Genomic DNA, 27,917 nt, shown 5'->3' with positions numbered 1-27,917 from the left:
CATACCCTGAAATAGGTCATATTCAACTTATTTTGGAGGGAGAGGTTGTGGTGTGAAGAACTGCTCACTGATGTTTTCTATACAAATATTTTCTTAGCAAGCTATGTTTCATTCTGGTATGCTATGCTTCCATGTAGAACAATTGTCTTCTAACACATGCAGCTGAACGAGAACTAGATCAGATTTGGTAAGTGCTCTTGTGGGAAATAATGTCTACAATATTTCACTAAAAATCTGCATTGTTAAAGTATAGTGCAACATCTCAGAACATTTCACGTTCAGTATATTCACTGTAGTTTTACCACAGTCAGAGTTTATAAAGCAGTAGGGTGCACGGATTTTAATCAATGTTGTTTTAAGTTCCTTTTTGTAATCAGGGAGCAGTAATTTAAACTGTTTTGTATTTGTGCTTTTAATTTTCTCCCCTAAAGAAAGGTTCATTCTTATTGGTTGGTATAAAAACACATGTAATCAAATATTTTTGCTAAATCAGGAGGATATTCTATATACATATTTGTTTAAAGAATAATATAGCTTTACTATTTATTCAGATTCTTCATTTGCACATTGTGAGATTATGAATAAAATATTTATTTGATGGATTTTTTTTTGCTCTAGATTTGTGTTGAACTATATTTTGAAATTACGTTACAAATATACAGAAGAACATTTTAAAATTGTTTCTAAGTTAAATAAAAATGTTTAAGTGCACTGCATATAGGATACAGAACTTCTTTAATTAAGAGATTTTAATAGAATATACCAAGTTTAGCACTTAATTTCAAGTTTTTAAACTGGTTCATTTAAAAAAAAGAAAACATGTATTTAAAATGTAAATGTATTTAAATTTATCCACCATGTCAAGTTGTGTTTTCAGGTAAAATAGAACACAAAACTACTTACCCAGCATATGGGAATAAAATAGAGTATGTTTTCTTTTAAGGCACAAATTCCATTACACAAATAAAAAAAGCATATAACTGTTTCAATGCTGACTTTTAACCATTCTTTGAGAGAGCCATCTATCTGAACACAGATAGCTCAATTTTTTATATAATTAAACTTATGCTAGGGTAAAGGTCAGTCTACTCACTCTCTTCCAGTGTAAATACAGAAATGAAGAAATTTATCTATGGTAGTAAATTACAGAAACAGTTTGCATCATTACAAAATGTAAGTGTGAAATATTTTCCATGATGAAAGATATTTTACAAGGCAACCATTAAAAAAAAATAGAAGTCAGGAGAACTTTGATACTGAAACAAATTCACTTGTTCATCCTGTGGAAGAGTAGTGCATTAAAAAAAATGTTAAAATACTTTGTGTTTCAGTTCAGCTGCGCTTGATTCAAGTGCTGCTCAGAGGTTTCAGTTGTTATAATTTAAACATAGTCACTGCCTTAGCAATGAAAATACCAGGAAAATGTTCATGTTCACAGAATAAATAGATGCAGTCTTTTTTGCAATAAGTTATCTCACTCCAATATGGGAAGTCATCCATTCCAGACCTTGGCATAATCTGAAAATTAATAAGAGAAGTTGCCATGAAGCTTTTAACCATTTACTCTCATATAAATCATCCTACCAAAAAAGCATCATCTTTCACCATCAATTACAGGTGTATGTGGCCTTGATAGGATTTCTCACAAAGCAGTCAAAAAGTTCCTATCACATGACAACTTCCATTTCCATTCCAGAGCCAAAACATGCTACTCTCAATACATATCATCTAAGGAGTGAAAGGAAAGGTGTGTTTCCCACAAAGCAACAAAAATAGCTTATCATCATGTTGTAGAGCAGGGTTTTCTCAAACTTTATTGCACTGTGATCCTCTTCTGACAACAGAAGTTACTATACAAATTCCAGAGGTGGGGACTATAGCCTTTGCCTTCTCCAGCCCCAACAGCCTGGACTTTGGGGCCAAAGCCCAAGGGCTTCAGCTTCGGCCTGGTGTAGTGGGGCCTGGGCTTTGACCCCAGACCTAGGCAAGTCTCATGTCAACCCTCAGTTTGATAATGGCTGCCTTAGGGTTAACACAAATACCAAATTTCAAATGTTGCTTACACTAGATCTTCATTCAACATCAGTGTTAGTGAACACAAAAGAAAATGAGGTTCAAAAGTGATCCTAACAGTGAGGCTAAAAGCCACAATCTATTTAGATTCTGTAACCTCTGGTCAAATCAGAGTTGCTGCCCTGACTTATAGATTTGAAGCAGTCATTACAGGTATTACAGAAACCAAGCAAAGGGCGAGTATGCCAGGGTATGAGGCATACTACTACAGGCAGTCCCCGGGTTACGTACAAGATAGGGACTGTAGGTTTGTTCTTAAGTTGAATCTGTATGTAAATCGGAACTGGCGTCCAGATTCAGCCGCTGCTGAAATTGACCGCCAGTTCTGACTTACATACAGATTCAACTTAAGAACCCCAAGTCAGCAGCTGCTGAAACTGATCAGCCGCTGACTCCAGGAAGCCCGGGGCAGAGCAACTGTGCCTCGAGCTTCCTGTTGTCAGCGCTAGTCAGTTTCAGCAACGGCTGACTTGGGGACGCCTGGGGCAGAGCAGCTGGGGTGGTGCTGGGTGGCTCCAGTAGCGCCGCTCCTCGGCGCTATTGGACCAACTCAGCAGCACCCCAGCTGCTCTGCCCCAGGCGTCCTGATTCAGCCGCTGCTGAAACTGACCAGCAGTGGCTGAATCAGGACGCCTGGGGCAGAGCAGCTGGGGTGCTGCCGGGTTAGTCCAGTAGTGCCCAGAGCGGCGCTGCAGGACCAATCAGCAGCGCCCCAGCTGCTCTGCCCCAGGGTCCACAACAAAAGCCTGGTCTGCTGGGGGTGGGGGCACACTAGCTGCGCCCGCCCACCCCCCCAGCAGACCAGGGACACGGGGAGCAAAGCCGCAGCGGCGGGGTGCCTCGCCTCTGAGGCTTTGCTCTGGCGCGGGACCCGCTTTGCTCCCGGTGCCCCATGTCTGCTGGAGACGGTCCCCAGCAGACCAGAGACACCGCGAGCAAAGCCGCAGCCGTGGCGGGGTCCCGCGCTTCTGAGGCTTTGCTCTGGCAAAGCCTCAGAAGCGCGGGACCCCGCCGCGGCTGCGGATTTGCTCGCGGTGTCTCTGGTCTGCTGGGGACCGTCTCCAGCAGACATGGGGCACCGGGAGCAAAGCGGGTCCCGCGCCAGAGCAAAGCCTCAGAGGCGAGGCACCCCGCCGCTGCGGCTTTGCTCCCCGTGTTCCTGGTCTGCTGGGGGGGTGGGCGGGCGCAGCTAGTGTGCCCCCCCCAGCAGACCAGGGACACGGGGAGCAAAGCCGCAGCGGCGGGGTGCCTCGCCTCTGAGGCTTTGCTCTGGCGCGGGACCCGCTTTGCTCCCCGTGCCCCTGGTCTGCTGGAGGCGGTCCCCAGCAGACCAGAGACACCGCGAGCAAATCCGCAGCCGCGGCGGGGTCCCACGCTTCTTAGGCTTTGCCAGAGCAAAGCCTCAGAAGCGCGGGACCCCGCCACGGCTGCGGCTTTGCTCGCGGTGCCCCAGGTCTGCTGGGGACCGTCCCCAGCAGACCAGGGGCACCGGGAGCAGCTTTTCTCGCCCCGGAGTTCAAGGTGGCTGACCGCTGCCTGTGAGCTCCGGGGAGAGAAAGCCCCGTTCGTAAGTGCGGATCCGACATAAGTCAGATCCGCGTAAGTCGGTGACTGCCTGTTCTACTGCCAGTCCACATAGTAAGAACGAATGGACTAGCCTCAAGTGTATAGAGCATCATTCTTGTGAATGGCTGAAACATCCTATCAGTTAAAGCTGGAAGGCTCAGCTGTAAGGAAAATCCAAAAGTCAGTGAAGGGAAAGGATATGCTTAAAGCGTCGTTATGTCTAGAAAGGTAAGAATAGGAAAAATCTAACTTCAGAAAATCTAGCCCAGTGCCACCGAGCTTCTAAGTCAGTGGTTCCCAATTATTTGGCATCATGCCCCCTTTTTGATTTTTGAGAACCCCCCCCCCCCCAAAAATAGCAACAAAACTTGGGATGGGATTGACGGGTGTGTGGGGGGTTGGGTCGCCTTGCATCCCCCCTGGAATTTCTTCATGCCCTCCAGAGGGGGGCACACCCCCAGTTTGGGAACCCATGTCCTAAGTCATACACAGTTTTCCATTTATTTTACATTACTGAACTTAGATACCTATTACTGGACACATACCCTTCTCCTGTCAAAGCACAGCAGGATTGAATGTGCCATGGGTGATCCTTTATAGAACTAAGGGTGAGGTATTTAGATATTTCAGCAGCTGTCATACAACCTTTCATGTCCTGCTTATTTGCAAAGATGAGAACTGCAGCCTTCCGTAAATCCTGGAAATAAAACAGAATATTTACTGTACTTAAGGGGATGCCAAAGTTAAGATAAAAACCAATCTAAAATGTTATCGAATGTTAGCTATTTTTCCAGTTACAGTCAAGTCATTCTAAATAAAAATTATGCAGTGACATTTAAATTTGAGAGGCTTATTGCAACAAATAAGATAAAATTATAGTAGGAGACAAACAATGATTTATAGAGGAAGGTGTTCTAACTAGCATTCCTCAGGCACTGAATTAAGGTTTACTTCACTTCTTGGTCCTTTGGTCTTGCCACATTCACTGATGACTAACCTAAAGATACGATAAAGGATATATTTTCTAAAGCAGTTCAGTATGTGCAGCCAATTAGATTACTATGGGAGGAACATTCTGGAAATCTTTGAGCGAGATGACAGGGTTGAAGAAAATAATATGCTATCAGTCAGTTAAAATTACTACTCTAGGTGGAGTTTTTTGGTATTTTTAATACAATTAAATGATAAGCAATTTTATTAGAACAGGAAAGAAACTATACTTCATAATTTAATAAAAATCACTTAATTTGTCACTTTTGCCAGGCAAGCAATTATTAGTAGCAATGCTAAAATAGAGGTGAGACATTTAGAATTTTGACTAAACATTCCATGTAACTAAGGCAACAAAAATAGGAACACTAAACTTTTTGGAGCAGGATAGGGGAAAGACAGACATTTCATAACCAAGAAACCAGTAGGTCAAATTTTAAGAGTTCAATACCGATTAATCTGCTAGGGTTAGTGAAGATCCATTTCTATATCTGGGTGCTTTAAAGAAACAAAAGCAAAGTTAAAGTCCAGAGCTGCATATCCATTCTCTCACAAGTAGTGCTAACTTTAGTCTGAATGAAGTCAGTAATCAGGACAATTCACATGAGCTAAGACTTCTTAGAATCATGGAAATATAGAGCTCAAAAGGTACCTTGATAGGTCATCTAGTCCTTTCCCCCAGCACTGTGGTAGTATGTGAACAAGTGTTTGTACATTGGGATCCATTTTGAAAATACGGAGAAGATTAGAATAAAAGGCTTCTTTGTATCTATTTATAATATATTTTCACACACACCCCAGTCCCAGAGCTAAAATTATTTTTATACAACAAGCCATTTAAAGACAATTTATTTTCATTTTTAGAAGCAGATTAATCATCAGATAACATTGGAGTACTGTGTCGAGCCAAAATTTCAGTTAAACACAATTTCAGTTAGATCAGATGGGAAATAAGCATAATCCAAAGATTAACCATTTATAACGCTATTTATGATTCTTTACATTAATAGGATGAAAGCAGTAATGAAAATTAATATCTAAAAGATGGTTTTAGAAGCTTTCAAGCTTCTTCAAAATTTTTTAGCTGTAGTGGTAAGACAGAGTAAGGAAAAACAGTTCAAGTCACAAAGCATGAAGTTAAACATATAAAAACTACTTTATAATCTGTATAACTTTTATAAAAGAAACTGCTACCTTGTTACAATAGAATGAACCCTCCTAAGAGTGTTAGAACATGGAGCATGTATTTTTCATGATATCCTGACTGTTCTTGTCTAGACACCGACAATCTAAAATTTTTAAAAAGCACAGTTAATGTACATCAATACCTATGCTAACATTAACAACTTTGCCATGTAAAAGGTTTAGTCTTTATGGTTATAATTATTTGGGTGCTAACAAAAAAGGAAACCTATAATCAAAATATATTGTACTATTGAGTTTAAATATACCTCGTGAGCCAACATTCTGTAAAGTTCTTCTTTTGTAATAGAAAGTCGTTCTCTGTCAATGCTGTCAACAACAAGAATGATGAACTAGGGAAAATAAAACAAAAAGGTTTGCTCAGACTACGTGTAGACAAGGCTCCACATATGTATTTTTGTAGTCTGACCTTTGCAAGAGACATGGATTACTAAATGTTCTTTATGCACAACTGACTTAGATTTCCTTAATCAACACATCAGATAAATGAGATGAGAAATTCCTAGGTAAGATCTTTTTTGTTACATTTATGGAAATAAGAAGAACGTAGCAAATATAACCTTTAGGACTAATAATAGCAGTGTAGACCTTTCCGCTCTGGTTGAAGGCTTACTGGGTTTCAGAGCCTAGTCTCCACAGGATCTACAACATTATTTAGCCCTGAAACACAAGCTCCAAGTCAACCGATCTAGACTCTGAAACCAGAGATGAAATAATATTTTCCAGAGGTGGCTTTTATTGAGTAAAATGTTTTTTACCACCCTGACAAACCAGCTAGACAAGCCTTAAACTGGGACTATTTTTAAAACTGTTCATTAAGATTAAACTTAGTTATACCTACACATTACAATTGTGATTACATAAGGCTAAAGAGTCATAGATTAGAGTCGCACAAATAAAACTGCATGGGACATAATGCTAATAGATGTTATCATAACACTGAAGAGCAGAATGTCTGCTTGATAAACTGTTCATCATCTATAGACATGGACCACAACTGTAAAAGAACCTTCTAGACAATTCTTCAAAATGTGAATGAAAAATGCAACTACACAATGGCACTTTCACATTGTGTTGTATTATACTTGACCTTCACATTGTGATTAGCAGCCATCATACTATAGTAATGTGTCATCTTTACTATAAACGACATGCACTTGGAAAAATGTCCCATTTGAACACAAAAGAAACAATACATCATAGGGGCTCCCCTGTGTGAAATTCTTGGTAGAAGGCAAACTGGCTAAGTGATTTCATGTTTTCATTTGGGATAATCTTAATCAGATCCAGGCTCTTTTCCCAAATTCCAACCCCTTTAAGTCTTGGAATGTTTTGCAGTGACTGCAATTTCTTGAAAGGGAGAAGAGCAATCTGTATCACTTTGTTAGCAGCATCAGCTGACTTTTGAAACAAGACAGGCAGCACTTAACCCTATGCAGCAGCTGCTCACCATTTGTGTACAGTGCTGCATAGCAAAACCTTTGTCCTTTTTTCACCACTGTCATTGCTTTCTATGCTAAACCATTCATTAACAGTCTCCATCCCTAACTAAGTTTTGCATCCAGGCTATGTCTTCACTGCAGGCTTTTGCCAGCAGAGAGTATGCTAATGAAGTTCTCATTAGCATGTGTCATGCTGTCATTTGCATATTCTTTGCTGATGTTTTTACACAAAAACCTCTTGCGCAAAAAGCAAGTAGTGTAGATGGATCTTTTTTGTGAAAAAAATCCCTTTTGCGGAAGACCTTATGCCTCCTTTTTTGAGGCATAAGAATCTTGTGCAAAAGGGATTTTTTTGGCAAAAAGGGACCCGTCTACACTGTGCAAAAAGCATCGGAAGAGAATATGCAAATGACAGCGTGACAAATGCTATTGAGCGCTTCATTAGCATACTCTCTGCCAGCAAAAGCCACTGTGGGGAAAATGTGGTATACACGTTCTTACTTTTCTCAAATAAATTAGAAAACAGTTTCACATAGAATCTGTGCTGAACAAAACAAAACTCATGTCAACAACAAGAATGATGAACTAAAATACAAGCTGTAATGGCAGGCTCAAATGTATGGTTTAATCCCAGAAGACAAATATTTGTCTAGAGTAGGAAGAAAAAGTATTCTATGTATTACCAGGAAACTGGCAGTGTGCCAACCGATCCCATTTTTTTGCCTTAGAACCTAGCATCCCACATCTAGCATCTGTTTATGTGGAGGTTAATTACAAGACATTCTAAACATATACATAATGTATCTTAGGGTACGTCTAGACTACATGCCTCTGTCGCCAGAGGCATGTAGATTAGGCTACCCGACAGAGTAAAATTAGGCTACCCTCCGATGAGGCATACCTGGGTTGTCGACAGCTCCCTTTGATGTCGGCAGGGGAGCGTCCAGACTATCGCGCTGAGCCGACAAACAGCTGATCAGCTGTTTGTCGGCTCAAAGCGGCAGCCATGTAAATTTAAATGAAGCGGCGATTATTTAAATCGCCGCTTCATTTTACTCTGTCGGGTAGCCTAATCTACATGCCTCTGGCGACAGAGGCATGTAGTCTAGACGTACCCTTAGTTTCAACTGCAGTAATTAATTGCAGAGCGCCTTAGCAACGAGTGGCAAATTTCAATTTTTTTTTTTAAATAAAATATCTTCTGATCTTGCAGTATCTACACTAATACACATATTCAGACTTGCAGAGCTAGGTCTGGAGGTAAATTACATTAAGATTTATTTGGTTCTCTTGATACACAACTTTTGTTCCTCTGAAACTGTGGCTCTCAACTTTATCAGAGTACTGTACGCTTTCAGGGGTCTGATTTGTCTTGTGTATCTCCAAGTCTCACCTCACTTAAAAACTACTTGCATACAAAACCAGAAATAAAAACATGTCACAGCATGCTTACTTTCAGCATGCTTACTGAAAAAAAATACTTACTTTCTTATTTTTACTATGTAATTGTAAAATAAATCAACTGGAATATAAACATGCTTATATTTCAGTGTATAGCATATGAGTAGTATAAACAAGTCATTGTTGGTAAGCAATTTTAGTTTTGTATCACCTACTACACGTGGGCCTAAATTCTGTCCTTGCATATGAGCAAATATCTCCACCAAAGCTACCAGGCCTAAAGTCTATATTTATTTCCTTTATTTTGTAGTCTGAGAGTAACTTAACATACCTCTGTATTTGAATAATAGGTATTCCACGATGACCGCAATGATTCCTGTCCTCCAATATCCCACATAAGGAAATGGGTATTTTTTACTACTATTTCTTCAACATTGCTTCCTATGGTTGGAGATGTATGGACCACTTCATTCATTAAGCTAATGGAAACAACATCACACCACAAAAACTATTTAGCAAAATCCTGAAACTTTGATGGATCAGCTGTATATTGTGACAAATTTGTTATCGAAGAATAGTAAAACCTTTCATTCCTTTAAAGCAATTATTTAAAACAGTCTACTAATCAATTTTTTAAAATTAAAGATACAATATATAAAGGCATTTTCTGTGTGAAAGATGTATTCAATTTGGGTGGATTTTATGAGTTACAATCAACGAGTGAAGAGTCTGCCTTTTTACCTGCATTAGGAATTGCAAATATCGTAGATAGGAATAAGTATGTGTGCAATTACACATCTGCATACAGTACAGAAAAGTGAAGCTTAAATCATACTAACTTTTTGTTAATATTAATAGCCATCTAAAAAATGTACTCCTTAAAAAGAAATTTCTATGACCCAACAGGTCAGCACTACAGACAGTATTTTTGAATCTTGCTAGAATAATCTGAAAATATAGTTGTCAAAGCACCTGGAAAAATATAACAATTGTCTGACTTCACAACAGCTTCAGAAAGCAACAATGTTTGGTTGGGGTTTTTTTGTCAGTGAAGTGTACAGAAGAAAAAGCTGTCAGGGAAACAATCTTTATTTCTTTTTATCTAAATTTATATACCACTTCCATCTTTGTAGTAATTGTGTGCCTCCCAAGTATTTACAGATTTATCCTTTACTCACTCTTGTGAGGCAGGGAATAGTGTTTTTAAATATGGCTTATCTACACTAGGAAGCTATTTCGAATAACTCCCCTTATTTCGAAATAACTAGGTGAGCATCCACACTATGGATGCATCTATACAGCACCCTTAGCTCAAAATAAGGTACACAATTTGCGCTATGCATCTACACAGCACCAAATTTTGAAATAACTCACTATTCTGAAACTCTTAATCCCCATGAAGGTTACTGGGATGTTAGAATAAGCCGGCCGTTATTTTGAAAACTACAGTATTTCGAAATATTGGTTTGCTTCAATAGATGCGAAATAGCTATTTCGAGATAATTCCAGTATCCTGAAATAGCTCCGCAGTGTAGACATACCCTCTCAAGCCCGTTATTTTGAAAGAAGAGGCTTGCTATTGTGAATTAACTCCTGCTTGTGAAGAAGAATAAGCTTATTTTGAAATAGTTATTTCAGGACTCAATATTTCAAAATAACTTATTCTGATATAACCCGGTAGTGTAGACATAGCCATAGAGTGACATCATCAGACCCCCAGACATTTATTTGCAGGAGCCATGGCAGCATGATGAAATATTATTCTGAAGAAACTGTTAGTTCCACCAGTCATAACTTTGAGGGGGGAAGGAAGCACAGAGGGAGGAAAGAGAATGACAATTTTTTCTGTTTCAGAAATAATGGACACTATGTGACTTTTGAAAACTGACTAAAAATAAATGCAGATACAAATTTACATCACTTTCCAGTTACCAAAGGTCTCAACTGCAGAATTCTTTGTCCGTGAGAGCACTCTATGCTGCGTATCCGATTAACATGAAGCTCAGCTCTAATCAATTCAACACTTTTATCTATTTTATTATTGTACACACAAAACTTGAGTATTACTGAAAGACAAATACCTTCCCTGGACAAGCTAAGCTCTGGGATCTCCAGAGTTTTCTGTTAGAGTTTTTGTCTGGAAATGGGTATCATGTGAGGGTTACCTGTTGTGTTCCCTCCTTCTGGAGTACCTGGCATTGGCCATTGTTTGCCGACAGGATACTGGGCTTGATGGATCATTGGTCAGACCCAGTATGGCCGTTCTTATAAATTACATGTGAATGTAAGTATCAAACAGAAGTTTTAAATAGCTCATATACTTACAACTGGTAAAGAATGGTGGTCTTTCCTGCGTTGTCAAGTCCCACTATTATTACTTTGTGTTCTATACACACACACACAAAAAGGTAAACTATTAGCCATCTATTAACAACTTTTCTGCTATAAAAAAGGCAAGGCTGCCTTGCCTGTTTTAGGTGAACAGACTGCACATAGTATGGAAATCTCCCAACTAAAAAACCCACAAAACAGTATTTTTTTCCAGAAAGATCTTTTATACTTACAAGGGACATAAGTTAACTCCACTATAATGTTTTATTTTATATGAGAAATTATTATTAAAAATAATTGTTTTGTGCAAAAGAGTAGTATTGATACAAAATGTAGGCATTAGAAAATGAAGACCCCACATTGGTCGTACAACCTTAGTTCTGCCAATGTACTTAGGACAAATGTTTTAGATACGTTTATTTTGCATGAAAATGATATGAATTTGTGCCAGAATATGAAATTTCTTGTATATTTTATTTGAGAAGTTAAACTGAATATGAAGACTGTACGGTATATAATTCAAGACTCAGATCTATAAAGCAAGCCACCCCTTCCAAGGCTTGCAGTTTGAGAGGGGGAATTCCAATCTCTGACCACCACACACTACACCAAGGCTAGGTCTACACTTGCGGCTTTTTGCGCAAGTATGACCGTTCTTGCACAAGAATCTGCAGAGTCCACAGTGGCCACCTGCTCTTGCGCAAGGAAATTTACAGTACAGAGTGGTAAAAGAGGGTTTCTTGCACAAGAGCTATGCTCTTTTTAAACAGGTGTAAGCCCTCTTGCGCAAGAGGGCAGCGTGGACGCTTGGCAGGAATTTCTTGCGCAAGAATGCCCTATGGCTAAAATGGCCATCAGAGCTTTCTTGCGCAAGAGAGCATCCACACCGCCATGGGCGCTCTTGCACAAAAGCACATCTCACACATGGCAGCGTGGATGTTTTCTTGCACAAGACTTCTTTCACAAGATGTACTTACGCAGGAAGCCGCCAGTGTAGACATAGCCCATGGGTGGGCACGAGCCTCTCAGCGGGCCAGCTCCGTTTCTTGGGAGCTGGAGATGTGCAAGCCCTTCTAACTGCTTCTATTTAAAGGGCTCATGCCTTTCCCACCCTTGTCGGGTAATGTGTTGCCTGGCAGCCACAGGGAACATGAGAGCCCTTTAACTAGAAACGATTAAAAGGGCTCGCAGCTCTCGGTACTTCTATCACATTGCTAGGAAGCTAGAGATGCTCAAGCCCTTACAACTTCTTCTGTTTAAAGGGCTCGGACCCTTTAAACAGAAGTAACTGAAAGGGCTCGGAGCTCTCGGTCCCACCAACCCATTGCCTCGGAGCTGCCTAGGTTCAACTGCTTCTATTCAAAGGGCTTGTGCCTACCAGGCAGCTTCCAGGCAACAGGTTAATAGAGGGAGCCAGGAGCTGCAAGCTGTGAATTCTAAGCCTCCACCCCAGGCAACCCCAGGTCCCTTCCATTGGCCAGAAGTCAAGGGGAAAGAGACCCAGGCCAGGCTCTCCCAGTGGGGCTTCTGCTTTTGAAATGTACAAGAGGCTCTTGCTACAGTTCAAAGGTGGCAGCGCTCTTATCAACTAATCAAATAGTCTGATTTTGAGGTCCAGAAAGAAAGTCCCTGCTTGCAGCTTTCTGAACAGGCCTGTGTTCTCAGAGCATCCCACACTGGTGTTGAAAAGTGTCCCTTTCTGTTTAGGTACTCTGTTGCAAGGTGATCTGGTGTCAAGATAGGAAAGTGTTGTGCCATGTATTGTCTCAGCACTGACTGGCAGCTGAATCAGGGAAGCCGGGGGCAGAGCAGCTGGGGTGGTGCCAGGTTGGTCCCATAGCGCTGCCCCTCAAGGCCACAGGACCAACACAGCAGCACCCCAGATGCTCTTGGGGACACCTGGGGAAGAGCAGCTGGAGTGCTGCCGGGTTGGTCCCGCAGTGCCGAGGGGTGGCACTGCGGGACCAACCCGGCATGGCACTGCGGGACCAACCCGGCATGGCACTGCGGGACCAACCCGGCAGCACTCCAGCTGCTCTTCCCCAGGTGTCCCAATTCAGCCGCTGCTGAAACTGACCAGCGGCTGACTCCAGCGGCCCCATCCCAGCCCGGCTCCCTGGCAGCCTCCCAACGGACCCGCAGCTGCCCCAAGCCGGCGGAGCCCCGCCTCGGTGGATGCCGCTCACCTAGGTCACAGAAGAAACTCCACAGCTTGGCGAGTATCAGGCCCATGGCTAGGTGCGGCCGGACGACGTCACGCTCCGAGCGTCCCCACGGCACGAAGGGACGCGGAGGCGTCAGTGGCCTCGGCTGGCGCCGGCCAAGGCAAACTGAGCCCAGAAAGACCAGTAGGCGGAGCCACTTTCTCACCCTCCTCCTTCGCCAGCCGCAGCAGCCAATGGCGTCCCGGATCGCCTTGCGTCACCTTACGTAAGCACATCACGTACATCCTTCCTCCCTTACGTGGCGTCACCGTCTTCCCTTCGACAAGCTGTTGCATTCTGCCCGAGGCCCTAGTGCCCGTGGTGTCCTCCGCCACAGCGTAACCGAGGAGGCGCCACAGCCCCGCCTCTCGCGGGAAGCCCCAGACACAGTTCTCAGCTCGGAAGGCGGGTCGGGAGCTGGTCATTTGTGACCGGTTCACGGCAGTGCCCGTGACGCCGAGGGGCCCGTGCTCCGCGGAGTGGGGCTGAGCCGCGACACCTTCGCCCTGCTGGGGGGGCCCAGACAGGCACCTCCTCTGACAGTTACATTTCGGCCCCGCCCTTCGCCGTTTTCCGGCTTTGGCGCGCGCGGTTGCTGGGGTAACCGCCGAGGTCAGCCCCCAGCGAGGCTCAGGGCGGAGTTTCCGGCCGCCGTGCGGCAGAGCGGCAGACTGCAGGTAGGGCGGGAGGACTCGGGCACGGCCCGCGAGCGGGCTCCCTCCCCGCATGTCACTACGGGCCGCCGCGGGGCCAACGAGGTCGGGAGCCAAGGCCGCCGCAGACGCCCTTCCCACTTTGCGGGCTTCGGGCTCTCCGTGGCGGGGCTCCCCTGTCCGGAGAGCGGCTGTGGACGGAGGCCTCTGCAGGGCCGGGCTCACGGGGCGGAGTAGCTGCCTCTGGACACGCTGATGTGTAGACATGATCAAGAGCCATTTCCGAGGTCAAGAGCCGTTTCGCTACTCACATACCTGGTGCCCCGCTTGTGCAGCCGCCGGGCCGGAGAACCGAGAAATCCTTGGGACATGCCCAGCAACACAGGCTGAAGTTACCGCCCTTCACCCTGCCCTTGCTTGGCATAAGATCGTGCGGTGCTTGAAAAGGGAGGGTGGGGGAAGCAAACCGGAGGAGAGAGGTGGTGAGGCTCTGAGCTTTGACTGGTTGGGGGTGGGCAAAGAAACTGCAGGCAGGCTGAAAAGCAAACATCAGAAAGCAGTTTTTAATAGTCCGTTACATATGAATTACTGCTGCAGGTAGTTAATTCCTAGGTAGCCGTTTTTGCACTACAAAAATGTGCACTTTTGATTACGATTGCAGATGAGATCAAGCTGGGAGGGGTTGCAATTTCTCTGCAAGATAGGGCCATAATTCAAAATGATCTGGAAAAACTGGAGAAATGGTCTGAGGTAAACAGGATCAAGTTTAATAAGGACAAATGCAAAGTGCTCCGTTTAGGAAGGAACAATCAGTTTCACACATACAACATAGGAAGTGATTGTCTAAGAAGGAGTGTGAGAGAGGGGGATTTTGGGGTGATGGTAGACCAGGAGCTAAATATGAGACAACAGTATGACACTGTTGCAACAAATAAAAAAAGCAAACATGATTGTGGGATGCATTAACAGGAGTGTTGTGAGCAAGACATGAGAAGACATTTTGCTCTATGCTGCACTGATTAGGCCCCACTTGGAGTATTGTGTCCAGTTCCGGGCACCACATTTCAAGAGAGATATGGAGAAATTGGAGAAGATCTGGAGAAGAGTAACAAAAATGATTAAAGGGCTAGAAAACATGAGCTATGAGGGAAGACTGAAATAATTGTTCTTGTTTAGTTTAGAAAAGAGAATACTGAGAGGGGACATGATAGCAGTTTTCAAGCATCTAAAACGATGTCACAAGGCAAAGGGAGAAAAATTGTTCTCCTTGGCCTCTGATGACAGGACAATGTGCTTAGATTGCCAGAAGGGAGGTTTAGGTTGGATATTAGGAAAAATTTCTTAATTGTCAGGGTGATTAAACAAATTGCATAGGGAGCTTGTGGAATCTCCGTCACTGGAGATACTGAAGAGCAAGTTGGATAGACATCTATCATGGATGATGTAGACCAGAGCTACTCAACACGCGGCCCGTGGGCCACATGCGGTCCATTTGTTTGTGGCCCGCAGGTGGGAGCCAAAACAAAAAAAATACTCATTATAATGGTCTTCTGTTGATATACTTTTTAGTAGTTAAATTCCTGGACAGTCATTGCTCATTAGAAGTGCTGTCATACGGGTGGAAATTGGGTAAATATTGCATTTTATTAATATCAGCAGAACTAACTTAAATGGGGCCTGCGTGAGCATTGTCTTTCGTTAATCTTTGTATTTGTGCCGTCAATTGGAAAGACGCTATTTGCATATATATTTACATGTATATGCAACCCGATGTAAGTTGCAGCCCTGGGCATGTGCTGTGAGTATAATTGTGGCCCGCGGGACTTCCAAAGTTGAGTAGCCCTGATCCAGACAGTGCTTGATCCTGCCCTGGGACAGGGGACTGGACTTGATCTCTCAAGGTCCCTTCCAAATTCTAGTATTCTATGAATCTGTTATCTTAAAACCTTTCACTGTGTAATTATTCCCCCTATAAATTAAAGGGTATATCTTTATAGTTCTGATAAAACAATTTACATGAATTTGATGGCTTTTTATTACTGTTCTCTTTATAGTAAAAAGTAATTTATTAATGGATAATCAGATTGTTAGTATCAAGTCTTTCATATGTTAATTCATACATGTTAAATACAGCTAGCAATGAGTGATTGCAGTTCTACATAAAAGCACAAATGCGCCATCTAGCCAATACAAACAGCACTTTAACTCAGAACTTATGCGTACATATTGTAAAATGCTGCTCTGGGTTTTAGAAACTTATGCAACTCCATTTGCTTTACTGTGAGCCACAATAATTTTAAAAAAATAAATATTTTGGATAATTTCCTAGTCTCATGAGGAAATATTCACATTGATGAGAAACCTGAAGGAGAGAATATCTTTCCACATCATGCACCTAATTATATGCTTCATAATATCTCATATTTCCTTATGATACTCTTGAATAACTGTGATATACAACAACCAAAAGTCATGTTCATTTTACTGTTTAATTATGAATTATGGAATTGTTAAACAAAATATTAATTTTATAACTTTTTTTACCAGGAGGAGTATTACGTTATAAAGGAAAATGTCTTTTTTTTCAAAAATATTATTGAAACCAGAAGTTGAAGAGTACCTTGGGAATGTATTTAGAAATAAGGAGGTATGTGTTAACTGTACCTCTGTCAGCCTATATAAACAAATTTACCTTTCCTTGATTGAATGCAGAACTATATATTTTGGGGCTGCAAAAAACAGTACTGAAAAAAAAAAACGGGTTCCAACTAAAGTAAAAAGTTTGGGAAACCCTGATCTAGCCAGCTTTCTATTCATCTTACAGTCCATTTATCTAATCCATTTTCCCTTAACTTGCTGGCAAGAATATTGTGGGTGACTGTATCAAAAGCTTTGCTAACGCTGGCACTGGGGGTTTTGGGAGGACCAGAAACAACTTAGTTGAATAGTCATAATTTGCTTAATGAATATGCAAATATGTAAATTACTGTTACTGGTCCTCCAAAAGCTCGTGAATGGATTTACTGACCCCTGTGTCAAAAAGTTTGGGAACCCCTGATATAATGGATAACATTTGTTGTGGCTACATGATTACTAAAAAACATGTTATTTAACATCACTATATGCAACTATTTACGTTCTTTTAATTTTATTTCACTATGATGTTACTGATACATAATATCAGTATTTATGCCAACATAAAAGTGTATTTTTAATATTTAGAGTTAGCTCTTTTAAGTAAAGAGCTCTGATCCTGTCATAAGTTCCATGCAGAGCATCACTGACTTCAATGGCCGTATGTGGATGCTGAAGTCTGACTACACTGCTCATTGAAAGATTAAGGCCTAGGATTGTTAATTCCATTAAGAAGTTGTAAAGGCTAATTCTAATGTCTGATTTCCAAACGTATGCATACATATAATATGAAAATTGTTTTAAACATATTGGGACTGTTAAACTAAATATTAAAATTCTGTAAATTATACTTGGGATTTGAACTAAAACTTCATTCTGGCATTGAGATTCCAAGTGAGCATTTCAGTGTTCATAAGGAATTTTTTAGAGAGTAATACATTTATTTTATTAACATTTTTAGAATTGAAAAATGAGGTTTTTCACATATTTCAGACATGTGCTTTCTTCTTTTATGGAATATTTTCTGACCACTAAGATGTGTTTGTTTTGAGTGTTTTAAAAGAACTTGTGATGGGAAAACTTGATTTGTGCTTCTATGCATGTGTTGTTTTAAGATAAAGCAGGTCTGAAAGAATTTCCTTTAAAAGAGGGTGTGTGGTTTTGGTTATTTAAACCCTTTGAGTGATCAGGATGAAGTGTGATCTTCCATATTTTTTTCTTGAAGATTCCTTGGAAGATCCACACAAGTTAATGGGAAGCTCTCAGCACTTCTTTGAGGCAGGAGGAATATTAACAAATAACGAAGCTTCAGGGGTAGCCGAGTTAGTCTGTGCAGAAAAAAACAACAAATGGTCTGGTAGCACTTTATAGACTAACAAAACATGTAGATGTTATCATGAGCTTTCTGAAGAAGTGTTCAAAGTATTCAAAGTCTTTCATGAACAATCACAACTACCACCCTCTCCTATCAAAAAGGAAAATAGCCCATCACTTTCTACAGAATAGACAAATACCTGAATGTCTCTTGAAAAATTCTATTTATGTATATTTTACAAGTCACCTTTGTCTGTCACAAACTCATCACAGCTTTGAGTTGCACTCTGTTTGTTTTTTGTCTCTGTACACTTATGCCTAGTTTGCTATACAAAGAAATACCACTTAATACAGCAATATCAAATCAGTGGAGATTAATTCTAATGCATGTTCCAGTGTCAGTTTGTGTGGAATACTTGGTTCAGTGACTGGTCTTTTCAGCAGCCAAACTCTGCCCTCAAGTGTGCATGTGATTTTCAGTGAAGTCAGTAGGATCTGCACATGAATCTGAGGGTCTGTTAGATGACATGTGCAAAGTAATGGTTGATATAAAGTTTTTCACTACAACAAAAACTGACTATTTCTAATTTTTTTTTCTTCTAGCTCATAAGTGCTTTAGGCACATTGGAAGCACAGCGAAAATATAAATCGCTGTTAAATTGTCTGTCTCATCCTCCATCTTTCACAACTGTTAGAGTTAACACTCATTTGGCGTCAGTGGAAGAAATAAAAAATCTGCTACTTGAAGAAATCCACAAGGTTTGTGCAGTTTTGTGTCCTGCTTATCACTAAAGATAGCTACAAGATTTCTTTTAGAGGTAGCCATGTTAGTCTGTTTCAGCAAAAACAAGGAGTCTGGTGGTACTTTAAAAGGCTAACAGATTTGTTAGTCTTTAAAGTGCCACCAAACTCTTTGTTTTTACAAAGCTTTTCAAAAACAAGTAATGGAAATAATTCTGAAACCTGATGTGTGTGTGTGTGTGTGTGTGTGTGTATACTTTCAGTTTAGTGAAAATTCTGTTAGCACTTTCAGAGTCAAATGGAAACACAGGTAGAATCAGTGAGTTAAATCCAACACTGGTCAATATCTGATGCAAAGGAAGTTAAAAATACCCATAGTGTCCTAAAAAAATGTTCTTTCATTAACAGGAGAAAAGACACCTATTTTTTCCAAAGAACTTGTGTTTAATTGTAAATAGTTACAGACTAGTTAAAAAAAATACTAACAATTGATTCAGAGAAACAATTTCTTCCTTGGCTTATCAGAAATGTGCAAAATCCCTTGGAAAGTTAAAATCCATAAACAGGGACCATGTGTTTGTATTAAAGTAGCATCTATAGTCTCAAATGAGGTTTTGGGCCCCATTGTGCTAAATGCTGTATAACCATAGAAGGAAGACACTACAATCTAGACAAGACAACAGAAATAGAAACTAGTAGTCTGAAGATATATGCAAGAAGTATAGAGTTTCTATACTTGCTTTTAATAAAATGTGATAAAAATGAACATATGTTATAATGTCCTATTTTAGGAGTGTATGGAATTGAAAGAAACTGAGTATCCAAATAATTTGAGCAACTCCCCTGCTGGTGTAACTTAGAAAATGTTTTGACATTTAGTTAATTTTCGGATTTTTTGTTGTTGCATTTATTTTATGACTGCCTTTATCTGACAGAGATTATTAATTTTAAGACATAAGATCTGAAAATAGATTGTTTTGAAATCCTATTATATCTCTTCAGTATTTCTGAGTAGATCCAGTTCTTCTATAAATAAATTATTGATGTTGGTGGGTGTACGGACCACAACTGCGAGAGAGGATGAGACATTTCTCTAATGCAAAAACAGTTGATGCTACTCTATTTGCTGGTAGAGTAATGAGTTATGCCTGTTTTATTGGGGATGTTAAATGGCGATTAATCAGCTGATTGACTAGTCGATGGAATTTTCGATTAGTTTATGCAGGGGGAAGAGGGACTGCAGAGCCACCAGGCTCTTAATACATTTAAAAGGCTGAAGTGCAGCAGGGAGGAGCGAGACCAGACACAAGCCAGGAATCAGCTGTCATGGCTCGCACCGGGTGGGGATGTTAAATATTGGTTAATTGACTAGTTCATTAACCTCATGAATATGAATCTTATTGGTTACTGGATTATTCTATAGTCCCTGGCAGTGGGACTCGTGAGGAGCCCCCTGCCACTTCATGATGCTGCCTGTATATCAGAGGCAGCAGTGCGAAGTGCCGGGTGGGAGCTGGTCTGCGAGGGTAGCACTGGCTGCCTGCTGCCCCTGTCCGACATGGGGGGGGTTGAGCTCCCAGAGCTGGTGCAAGTCAGAACTGAGTTGGGCTACCTGCCCTCCTGGCTCCTAATACACTTTAAATGCAAAGCTGCAATGGGGGTAGGTCTTGGAGCCACTGAGAGTCAAGACTGAGCCAGGCTGCCAGCCAGCCTGCTAAAAAATGTGTGTGGGGGGATAGGAATGTGTGTAATCTATAGCTTTTGCTTATTGGTTAATCGAGTACACTATTACAGTAAAACTCCAGTTGTCGGGCATCCAGTGGTCTGGCACTCCTGATAGTCCGGCACCACCTGGAACCCGGAAGTGCTCCAGGCAGCCGGACAATTGGAGCTGCTCTGCCCCATGACTTGGGGCACCTGACTTGGGGACGCCCAGGGCAGAGCAGCTGGGGTGCTGGGTTGGTCCCGTAGCGCTGTCCCTTGGCACTGCGGGACCAACTGGGCAGCACCCCAGCTGCTCTGCCCCAGGCGTCCCCAAGTCAGCCGCTGGTCAGTTTCAGCAGTGGCTGACTTGGGGATGCCTGGGGCAGAGCAGCTGGGGTGCTGCCGGGTTGGTCCTGCAGCGCCACCCCCTCTTCACCCCCACCCCATCCCAGACTCCTCATAGCCTCCCCTTCTGATAGTCCTGTATATTTGATAATCCGGTACCCCCTGGGTCCTAAAGGTGCTGGATTATCGGAAGTTTACTGTACATCCCTAGCTCCTGGTGCCCCCTGCTGCATTTGTGCTTTTAAAATGTATTAAAAGCCTGGCAGCTCTTAATACATTCAAAAGGCTGAAGCGCAGTGTGGGGACCAAGCGTGAGCTGGGACAACTGATTCCCAGCTCACTCCCAGTCCCCCACCTTGCCTCTGCCTCCTGCCCCTTGTGGAGATAGTGGTGGTGGGGAAATGGCTTTTAAGCTAGCTCCCACCAGCACTGGCTCCTGCAACCCCTGGCCCCTTTGCTTCCTGTCTCTGATAGAGGCAGTGGGGGAGGGGAGGGGAGCGACTAGTTGTATTTGCTTATCGGATAGTTGACTAATCGCTTACATCCCTATTTATCATTCAGTTAGTTCTAGGAATCTGGGACTGGAATTTTAGTTCAGTTGTTTTGTAAGGGGAAAATGCTTTGCTAACAACATATAGCTAGCTTCCTCCTGATAGTGTAAACAGTTTTAATTCTAATTATACTCCAGAGATAAGATTCATAATGTTAATGCTTGTTTTAACAGCATCACAAAGCATACAAATTACTTTAGAAAGAGGAAATACCTCTTTATAAAATGCTCACTGATTTCTAATTATTTGGAATGTATGGAAAGATACCATCTTTGAAAGTCTAGAAAGAGTTTTGAAATGCAACTCGTTTCAGAGCCTTATCAAATTAATATGAAATCAGGTCTCTAACACTCAATCACATCTAATCACATTCCTCTCAGTTGAAATAAGCCATCAAAATGAGCATCATCTGATAAGTCAAATGGGAATGATGAGCACAAAAATACATTGAGCAAATCTTCATCTAATCTGAGCCTATCTTTGGCTGTTGAGTGATAGGTTTGTCTGACTGTAATATAGCCTAAGGATGTGAACGACTAGTCACTTCCCCCCCAGAAAGAGGCAGCAGGGGAGGGGGAGAGAGGGAGTGCTTCAAAGCGGCAGCGCCGAGTGGAACCCAGGGACAGACCCTGGGCTCCACGTGGTGCTGCTGCTTTGAAACACCGCGTGCAGCCCGGGGCCAGCATTTTAAAGCGGCAGTGCCGGTGTGGACCTCAGGGTCAGCTGAGGACTGCTTGCGTCCCTCGCTGGCCCCGTGCTCCTTTCGCCTTTGAAGTGTATAGATAGCCCTGGGTCTGTTGCTATATTTCAAAAGCAGAGGCGCCCTTATTGACTAATCGAATAGCTGATGCAAATTGTATTGACTGTTCAATTCGCCAATTCATCTAAATTTAACATTCCTTGTATGGCCCAGACTACTTGTTCCAGAGAAAATGGGGGAGAAGAACCCAGCCTTCAAAAGTATACTGATATTCAGGTCTCACTCCTGTGTTTTGAAATTAATCCTGTCAATGACTCCCGGTGCGGTCTTGGCATTTCTGAATGTTCTCATTTTTTTCTGTGTTTTAGTTTCAACGTTTATAATATATTGCATTTCCTAACATAGCTTTTCCCAACTAGTCATCACTTATACTTTATATCTGTGAATAGTAGAACAGTCTGTAAAATGAAAAAAAAAAAAACCAAGTAAAAATAAAGTATTTTTAAAAGCATTATTTGTTACTTTTTTTTAATTCAACAGCAGTTTAAAGGTCTTACTGTTCCAGTTTTTCAGCACCCAGATCTTCAGGATATATTACTTATTCCTGTCATTGGACCCAGGTTTGTAATTTTCAAACTTGAATTTGTGTTACTGAGTTTCACAGTTGTTTTTGTGTTAACCAGTTTTGATAACGTGGATACTGTTAAATATGTTGTAAGTGTTTATGAAGACAAAATATGCAATAGTTGTCCTGGATAAAATTACATTTTTGATCTTTTAAAATTTAACAAAATTCTGAGGAAGTTTGAAAGTCCATAATCTTTTCTTTCTTCATTTTTTTTATAATGGACTTCATATTAGTTTTCCTTAAAATAATTTCCCCATGTCAGAACATGTTAGGAGGTGGTAGATTTCTGTTGTAGAACTACGTACTGTTTAGCAGACGGCCAAAGTATATGATCTTGCAGTACATTTGCATGTAGAAGATTAACATCAGTGTACTTAGGTAAAGTAGCATAAATGATAATGTTGAACAGGAATTTCAGAGTCATATTTATCCCCCTATGTTGATGCTCTATACCAGAGGTCAGCAACCTTTTCTAACCAAAGAGCCAAACTACATCAAAATTCAGAGCAGGTGGTCAACAAAGAGGCATTATAAGAATGCCCATTTGCCTGACTGAAAATATTTAATATTACTGATAATTGACGTGATGATTAATAATTGCATCAATGAAACGTACTCACAGACTTTATTTAATGAGACTTCTGCTGCTGTATCTTTTTGCTCATTTCTTTGACGTTTACGTTATAGCTGGTCAAATTCAGCTTCATGCACACATTCAGGCTGTCTTCTGTCAGTCTTGAGGGCAAATTACCTTTGATGTGATTCAAATGAGAGAGAGCCTGCTCACACGTATAGGTGAAGCCAAACATTAAAAGTAAGGCCAAGCTGACATTCTGCATGGTGTTGTATGTGACAGGAAGTTCTTTCCAAGTTTGCAGATTCAGATTATCATAATGCTTCATTTTCTTCATGTCAGCCCATTTGTGCAGTTTTGCCAATTCTGCACGTTGTTGAGCAAGGCATCCTAAATCAGAATTCAACTCGATGAATTTTTCCACCCAGATATTAGACTCCTTGAAATCTACTACAGGCAGTCCCCGGGTTACGTACAAGATAGGGACTGTAGGTTTGTTCTTAAGTTGAATTTGTACGTAAGGCGGAACTGGCGTCCAGATTCAGCCGCTACTGAAACTGATCAGCGGCTGACTACAGGAAGCCCGAGGCAGAGTTTCTCTGCCCTGGGCTTCCTCGAATCAGCCGCTGATCAGTTTCAACAGCAGCTGAATCTGGACGCCTGGGAAAGAGCAGCTGGGGCGCTGCTAGGTAGGTCCCCGCAGCGCCACACCTCGGCACTGCGGGGACCAACCTGGCAGCACCCCAGCTGCTCTACCCCAGGTGTCCCCAAGTCAGCTGCTGCTGAAACTGATCAGCGGCTGATTCCAGGAAGCCCGGGGCAGAGCAACTCTGCCTCGGGCTTCCTGTAGTCATCCGCTGGTCAGTTTCAGCAGCAGCTGACTTGAGGACACCTGGGGCGGTGCAGCTGGGTTGGTCCGGCAGCGCCCCAGCTGCTCTACCACAGGCGTCCGCGAGAAAAGCCTGGTCTGCTGGGGGGGGGGGGAGGACACCGCACTACCTGCGCCCCCCCAGCAGACCAGGGAGACGCGGGCGGCGGGACCGAGACACGCCGTGGTTCCGCCGCCCATGTCCTCCGCAGCTTTGCTCCGCGTCTCCCTGGTCTGCTGGGGGAGTCCCCCAGCAGACCAGGAAGACGCGAAGCAAAGCCGCGGAGGAACTGGGCAGCGCGACCGTGGCACGTCTAGGCGGTCCCGCCGCCCGGGTCCTCCGCGGCTTTGTTCCGCGTCTCCCTGGTCTGCTGTCTCCCCCCCCCCCCCCCCCCCGCAGACTAGGGAGACGCGGAGCAGCTTTTCTCACCCCGGAGGATGTGGGCGGCGGGACCGCGGCGCTTCTGGGCGGTCTCACCGCCCACGTCCTCCGGGGCTAGAAAAGCCCCGTTTGTAAGTACGGATCTGACATAAGTTGGATCCGCGTAACCCAGGGACTGCCTGTATTTCCATTTCAAAATTGCTGACTCAGATGCCTGGAATGACTGACAAATCAAGTTCTTCAATAGATGCTTTATGTGGACAAATCATAAACTTAAACAGAGCACTGTGTTTGCAAATGTAAACAAAATGAGACTTGGATGCCATCAGGAGTTCAGAAACAAACCCAGCAAGCTGCTACAAATCAAGGCTGCTTTTTGAATTCTCTCCTTGATACAAATCACAAAACATTTATAATCTTTTGAAATGTGTCAGTCTGCCCATCTCAATATCTTTAATGAAGACAGTCAGTTTTGACTCAAATCCAAACACTGCCTGCTGCAGAGTCAGGACTGTATTTCCTTGCCCTTGTAGCATAAGGTTAAACTCATTTCAATGACTTGTAATGTAAAAAAGATAATAAAACTTGAGTAACCAGTCGAAAGCTCGGTGTTTTTGACACTCTTCATATTCAAAAATAACTTAATCTCATTAATGCATGCGGCAAAATGAGTCAAAATTTTGCCACAAGATAATCAGCGAACATTGTGCTGCATGTTTTACCATGTTTAGAATATTGGGGTATTCGGAATTTATCTCCTCAACCAGTGACTGAAATTGACGGAGATTAATGGCTCGGGTGAGAATCCAATTAACAATGCAGACGACCAGTCCCATTATTTCTGAGTTAGGTTCCTCAAAATTGCACACAAAGTACCTCCTAATCTACAATGCAATAAAAGGTCAAAAATGGGAGAGAAGTAAGGAATCCCTTGTACTTGCTGACCATGCTAGATGGATGCATCATCTGTACACATAGGCACAAGATAATCCAGCTGTATTTCTTGTTTACAAAGTTCATCACAATTTTAAGGATGGCTTGCCCTTTGTTTGATTTTTCATTGGTAATATCTCAATCATTTATTTGTGCATAGCTTTTCCACAAATATATCACCTCAGAATACACAACTGATTAATGCCACATGTTGGTTATCTTGTCCAAAGCAAATGAAAAATAAGTAGCTTTACTCAAATTTTGCATTTGTTCATTTTTGTTGGGTCATTTTCACAGCTGTCATGAACTGTTTTTGCCGATAATGGCATGTCTTGAATTTTATGTAAGATTTTGTCTTTGTTGTGAAACTCATCAAATAGTTCATAACCAATTTTTAGCATGCATCTCTTCACGTAATCCCATCAGTGAAAGGCTTCCCCTGTTAAATAATGATGTATGAGCCCACAAACTGGTGGAGTTTAAACTCCCACCTTTTTTTGACCATGCCAGCAGGTTATTTTGTCCAGTGTTAATTTTTCACTGCAGCTCCTCACAAACTTTTTTTGGTGCATCACCCTTGGGGTATTTTGCAACAAATGTTGCATGTTTTATCATGAAATTTGGGGTTTGTTTTGTTTTGTTTGTTTGAGAACAGTCTCTCACTACAAATGTGACAGTGTGGAGATCCAGACCTATTCACAAATGCATACAAGTCTGTCCACTCCTTTTGAAAATTTCGGCACCTGTCCTCTCTTTTTCTCTTCGTCATTTTAACTGTTAGGGGTTACAGAGTTCACCATCATGTATGACAATGGAAAGATTTCTCAACCAGTCAAATAAAAAGAGAATATGCACGACACCCAATGAGTGGAAACGATGTATTATTGTTAAAATGAACAGTTCAAGGAGAAATAGACAAAAAAAAATATATTTTATATAGGCCCGCTGCAGCCTAATCGGCTGCAGCAGAGGTGGTCACTCTGTTCTGCTTGGAGGACCTCTCTTCTGCTCCTGTTGCTGGACAGGATACAGAAAGGATTCTAGTAGGGATATCGGGGCCTTGTCCATCCCATCACACCATCCTATATAAACACTATGGCTATGTCTACACTGCCAGGTTATTGCTCAAGAACATCTTGCGCAAGGGTTCTTGTGCAAGAACTCTTGCACAGGAACACGTCCACACTGCCATGTGCGAGATGTGCTTTTGCGCAAGAGCATCCATGGCAGTGTGGACTCTCTCTTACGCAAGAAAGCTTTGATGGCCATTTTAGCCATAGGGCTTTCTTGTGCAAGAAACCCCTGCCACACGTCCACACTGCCCTCTTGTGCAAGAGCTCTTGCGCAAGAGAGCTTACACCTGTTAGAAAAGAGCGTAGCTCTTGCGCACGAAGCCCTCACTTACCACGCCGTACTGCAAATCTTCTTGTGCAAGAGTGAGTGGGCAGTGTGGACACTCTGCGAAAGAACGGCCATTCTTGCTCAATAATCTGTGAGTATAGACATAGCCTAAGTTGTTACTGATAGTAGACAAAGTGGAGAAGAATGTTAATGTGAAAATCAGTTTTGTATTTTGGTATCAGATTTTTGGTAGTAGCAGTTTTGGGGCTGACTGCATTTTTCTAAAGATTTCCACTTGGTATTAATGTTTTACTTTAATCAGGACTAGGGAAGTTAAATTGCGGTTATCTCACTAATCATGTAGTCGACAATTTGTAATGACAACACTATTAGTCATTAAGGAGCACTCCACAGAGCTGCAGTGGAGATACCTCCAGGAGCTGGCTCAAGGTGGGACTGAGCTGTCCCTGCTCATGCTGGCTCCGGAAGCCACCCGTGCTGCAGCTTTACATTTTAAATGTTGGAAGAGCCACCGGGCTTTTACTACATTTAAAATGCAGAGGCGCAGTGTCCTGATCCAGTGCGAACTGGGGCTGGTTGTTCCCAGCTCACGCTGAGTGCAGCAGCCCCTATTTGCAGCAGCCAGACCAGCCTGGCCACTGTGAACAGGGGCTGCTGCTAGAGCAGCCTCTGCCCACAGTGAGCCTCGGCCTGCCCCAGGTAGAGGCTGCTTTGCAGCAACCTCCCCTATCCCCTGCTGCTGCCTCTGATAGAGGGGGTAGATGGTTCCATGAACCCAGCACTGGTTCCTGTTTCCTCCCCTCCCCTTTGCTGTCTCTCATAGTTGATACTCCAATTGACAACTCTCTAACCTCACTAATCAGGACTGAACTGCATCTTGTAACTTTGATAAGTAGATTCGTATTTCTCCACTGCCCTGTCTCAAACAGCATATGGGAACTTACTTTTTTTCCTGAAATAGATTGCCAGCTTGCTTTTTTTTTTTTTTTTGTAAATGAAATTACATTTTTTATCTTTAGGCAGGATCTACAAAAGCTATCAGCTGAAGTCATTGTTGGACCTCAGTGTGGGAATGCTGTGCTACGAGGAGCACATGTTTTTGTTCCAGGAATCATATCTGCTTCAAAATGTAAGTGTTCTCTAACATATTCTTGTAGGACTTCGGGGAAAAAACCGTGCCCTTCCAGTTGACATCCAGTATCTGGTTTACTTTGTGTTTGTAAAATTTTAATGATTTTGCTTGTGCAATACAGGCAGTCTCCGAGTTACGTGGATCCGACTTATGTCGGATCCGCAGTTACGAACGGGGATTTTCTCG

At 42.4% G+C, this 27,917-nt stretch overlaps 2 protein-coding genes across 4 annotated transcripts in view; one reads left to right on the top strand and one right to left on the bottom strand.

The window, feature by feature from the left end:
• Positions 1-718: 718 nt before the first annotated feature.
• On the bottom strand, positions 719-13,460 carry ARL5B (ARF like GTPase 5B). The gene is made up of 6 exons (XM_006119509.5): positions 13,193-13,460; positions 11,001-11,061; positions 9,007-9,154; positions 6,081-6,164; positions 4,185-4,336; positions 719-1,518 (listed from the first exon to the last, which is right to left on the bottom strand). Exons 1-6 carry the CDS (start codon positions 13,236-13,238, stop codon positions 1,470-1,472), a joined length of 540 nt encoding a protein of 179 aa, XP_006119571.1. The 5' UTR covers positions 13,239-13,460; the 3' UTR covers positions 719-1,469.
• A 292-nt stretch (positions 13,461-13,752) lies between these two features.
• NSUN6 (NOP2/Sun RNA methyltransferase 6) overlaps positions 13,753-27,917 on the top strand; it is a 51,104-nt gene continuing 36,939 nt past the window's right edge. For 2 of the 3 annotated variants that reach the window (XM_075922481.2, XM_089776724.1), the window contains exons 1-5: positions 13,753-13,887; positions 16,411-16,510; positions 18,415-18,570; positions 22,393-22,472; positions 27,619-27,728. In XM_075922481.2, the coding sequence (XP_075778596.1) occupies positions 16,436-16,510; positions 18,415-18,570; positions 22,393-22,472; positions 27,619-27,728 (421 nt within the window). In that variant the 5' untranslated portion in view covers positions 13,753-13,887; positions 16,411-16,435. Of the gene's footprint in view, positions 13,888-13,911; positions 14,151-16,410; positions 16,511-18,414; positions 18,571-22,392; positions 22,473-27,618; positions 27,729-27,917 lie in introns of those variants that run through there. The other variant, XM_075922479.2, reaches the window with a different exon arrangement.

The sequence above is a fragment of the Pelodiscus sinensis genome, chromosome 2, assembly GCF_052426305.1.
Source record: "Pelodiscus sinensis isolate ZL-2025 chromosome 2, ASM5242630v1, whole genome shotgun sequence".
In the NCBI taxonomy this organism is placed as follows: Eukaryota; Metazoa; Chordata; order Testudines; family Trionychidae; genus Pelodiscus; species Pelodiscus sinensis.
This window is presented reverse-complemented; position numbering and strand designations above follow the sequence as displayed.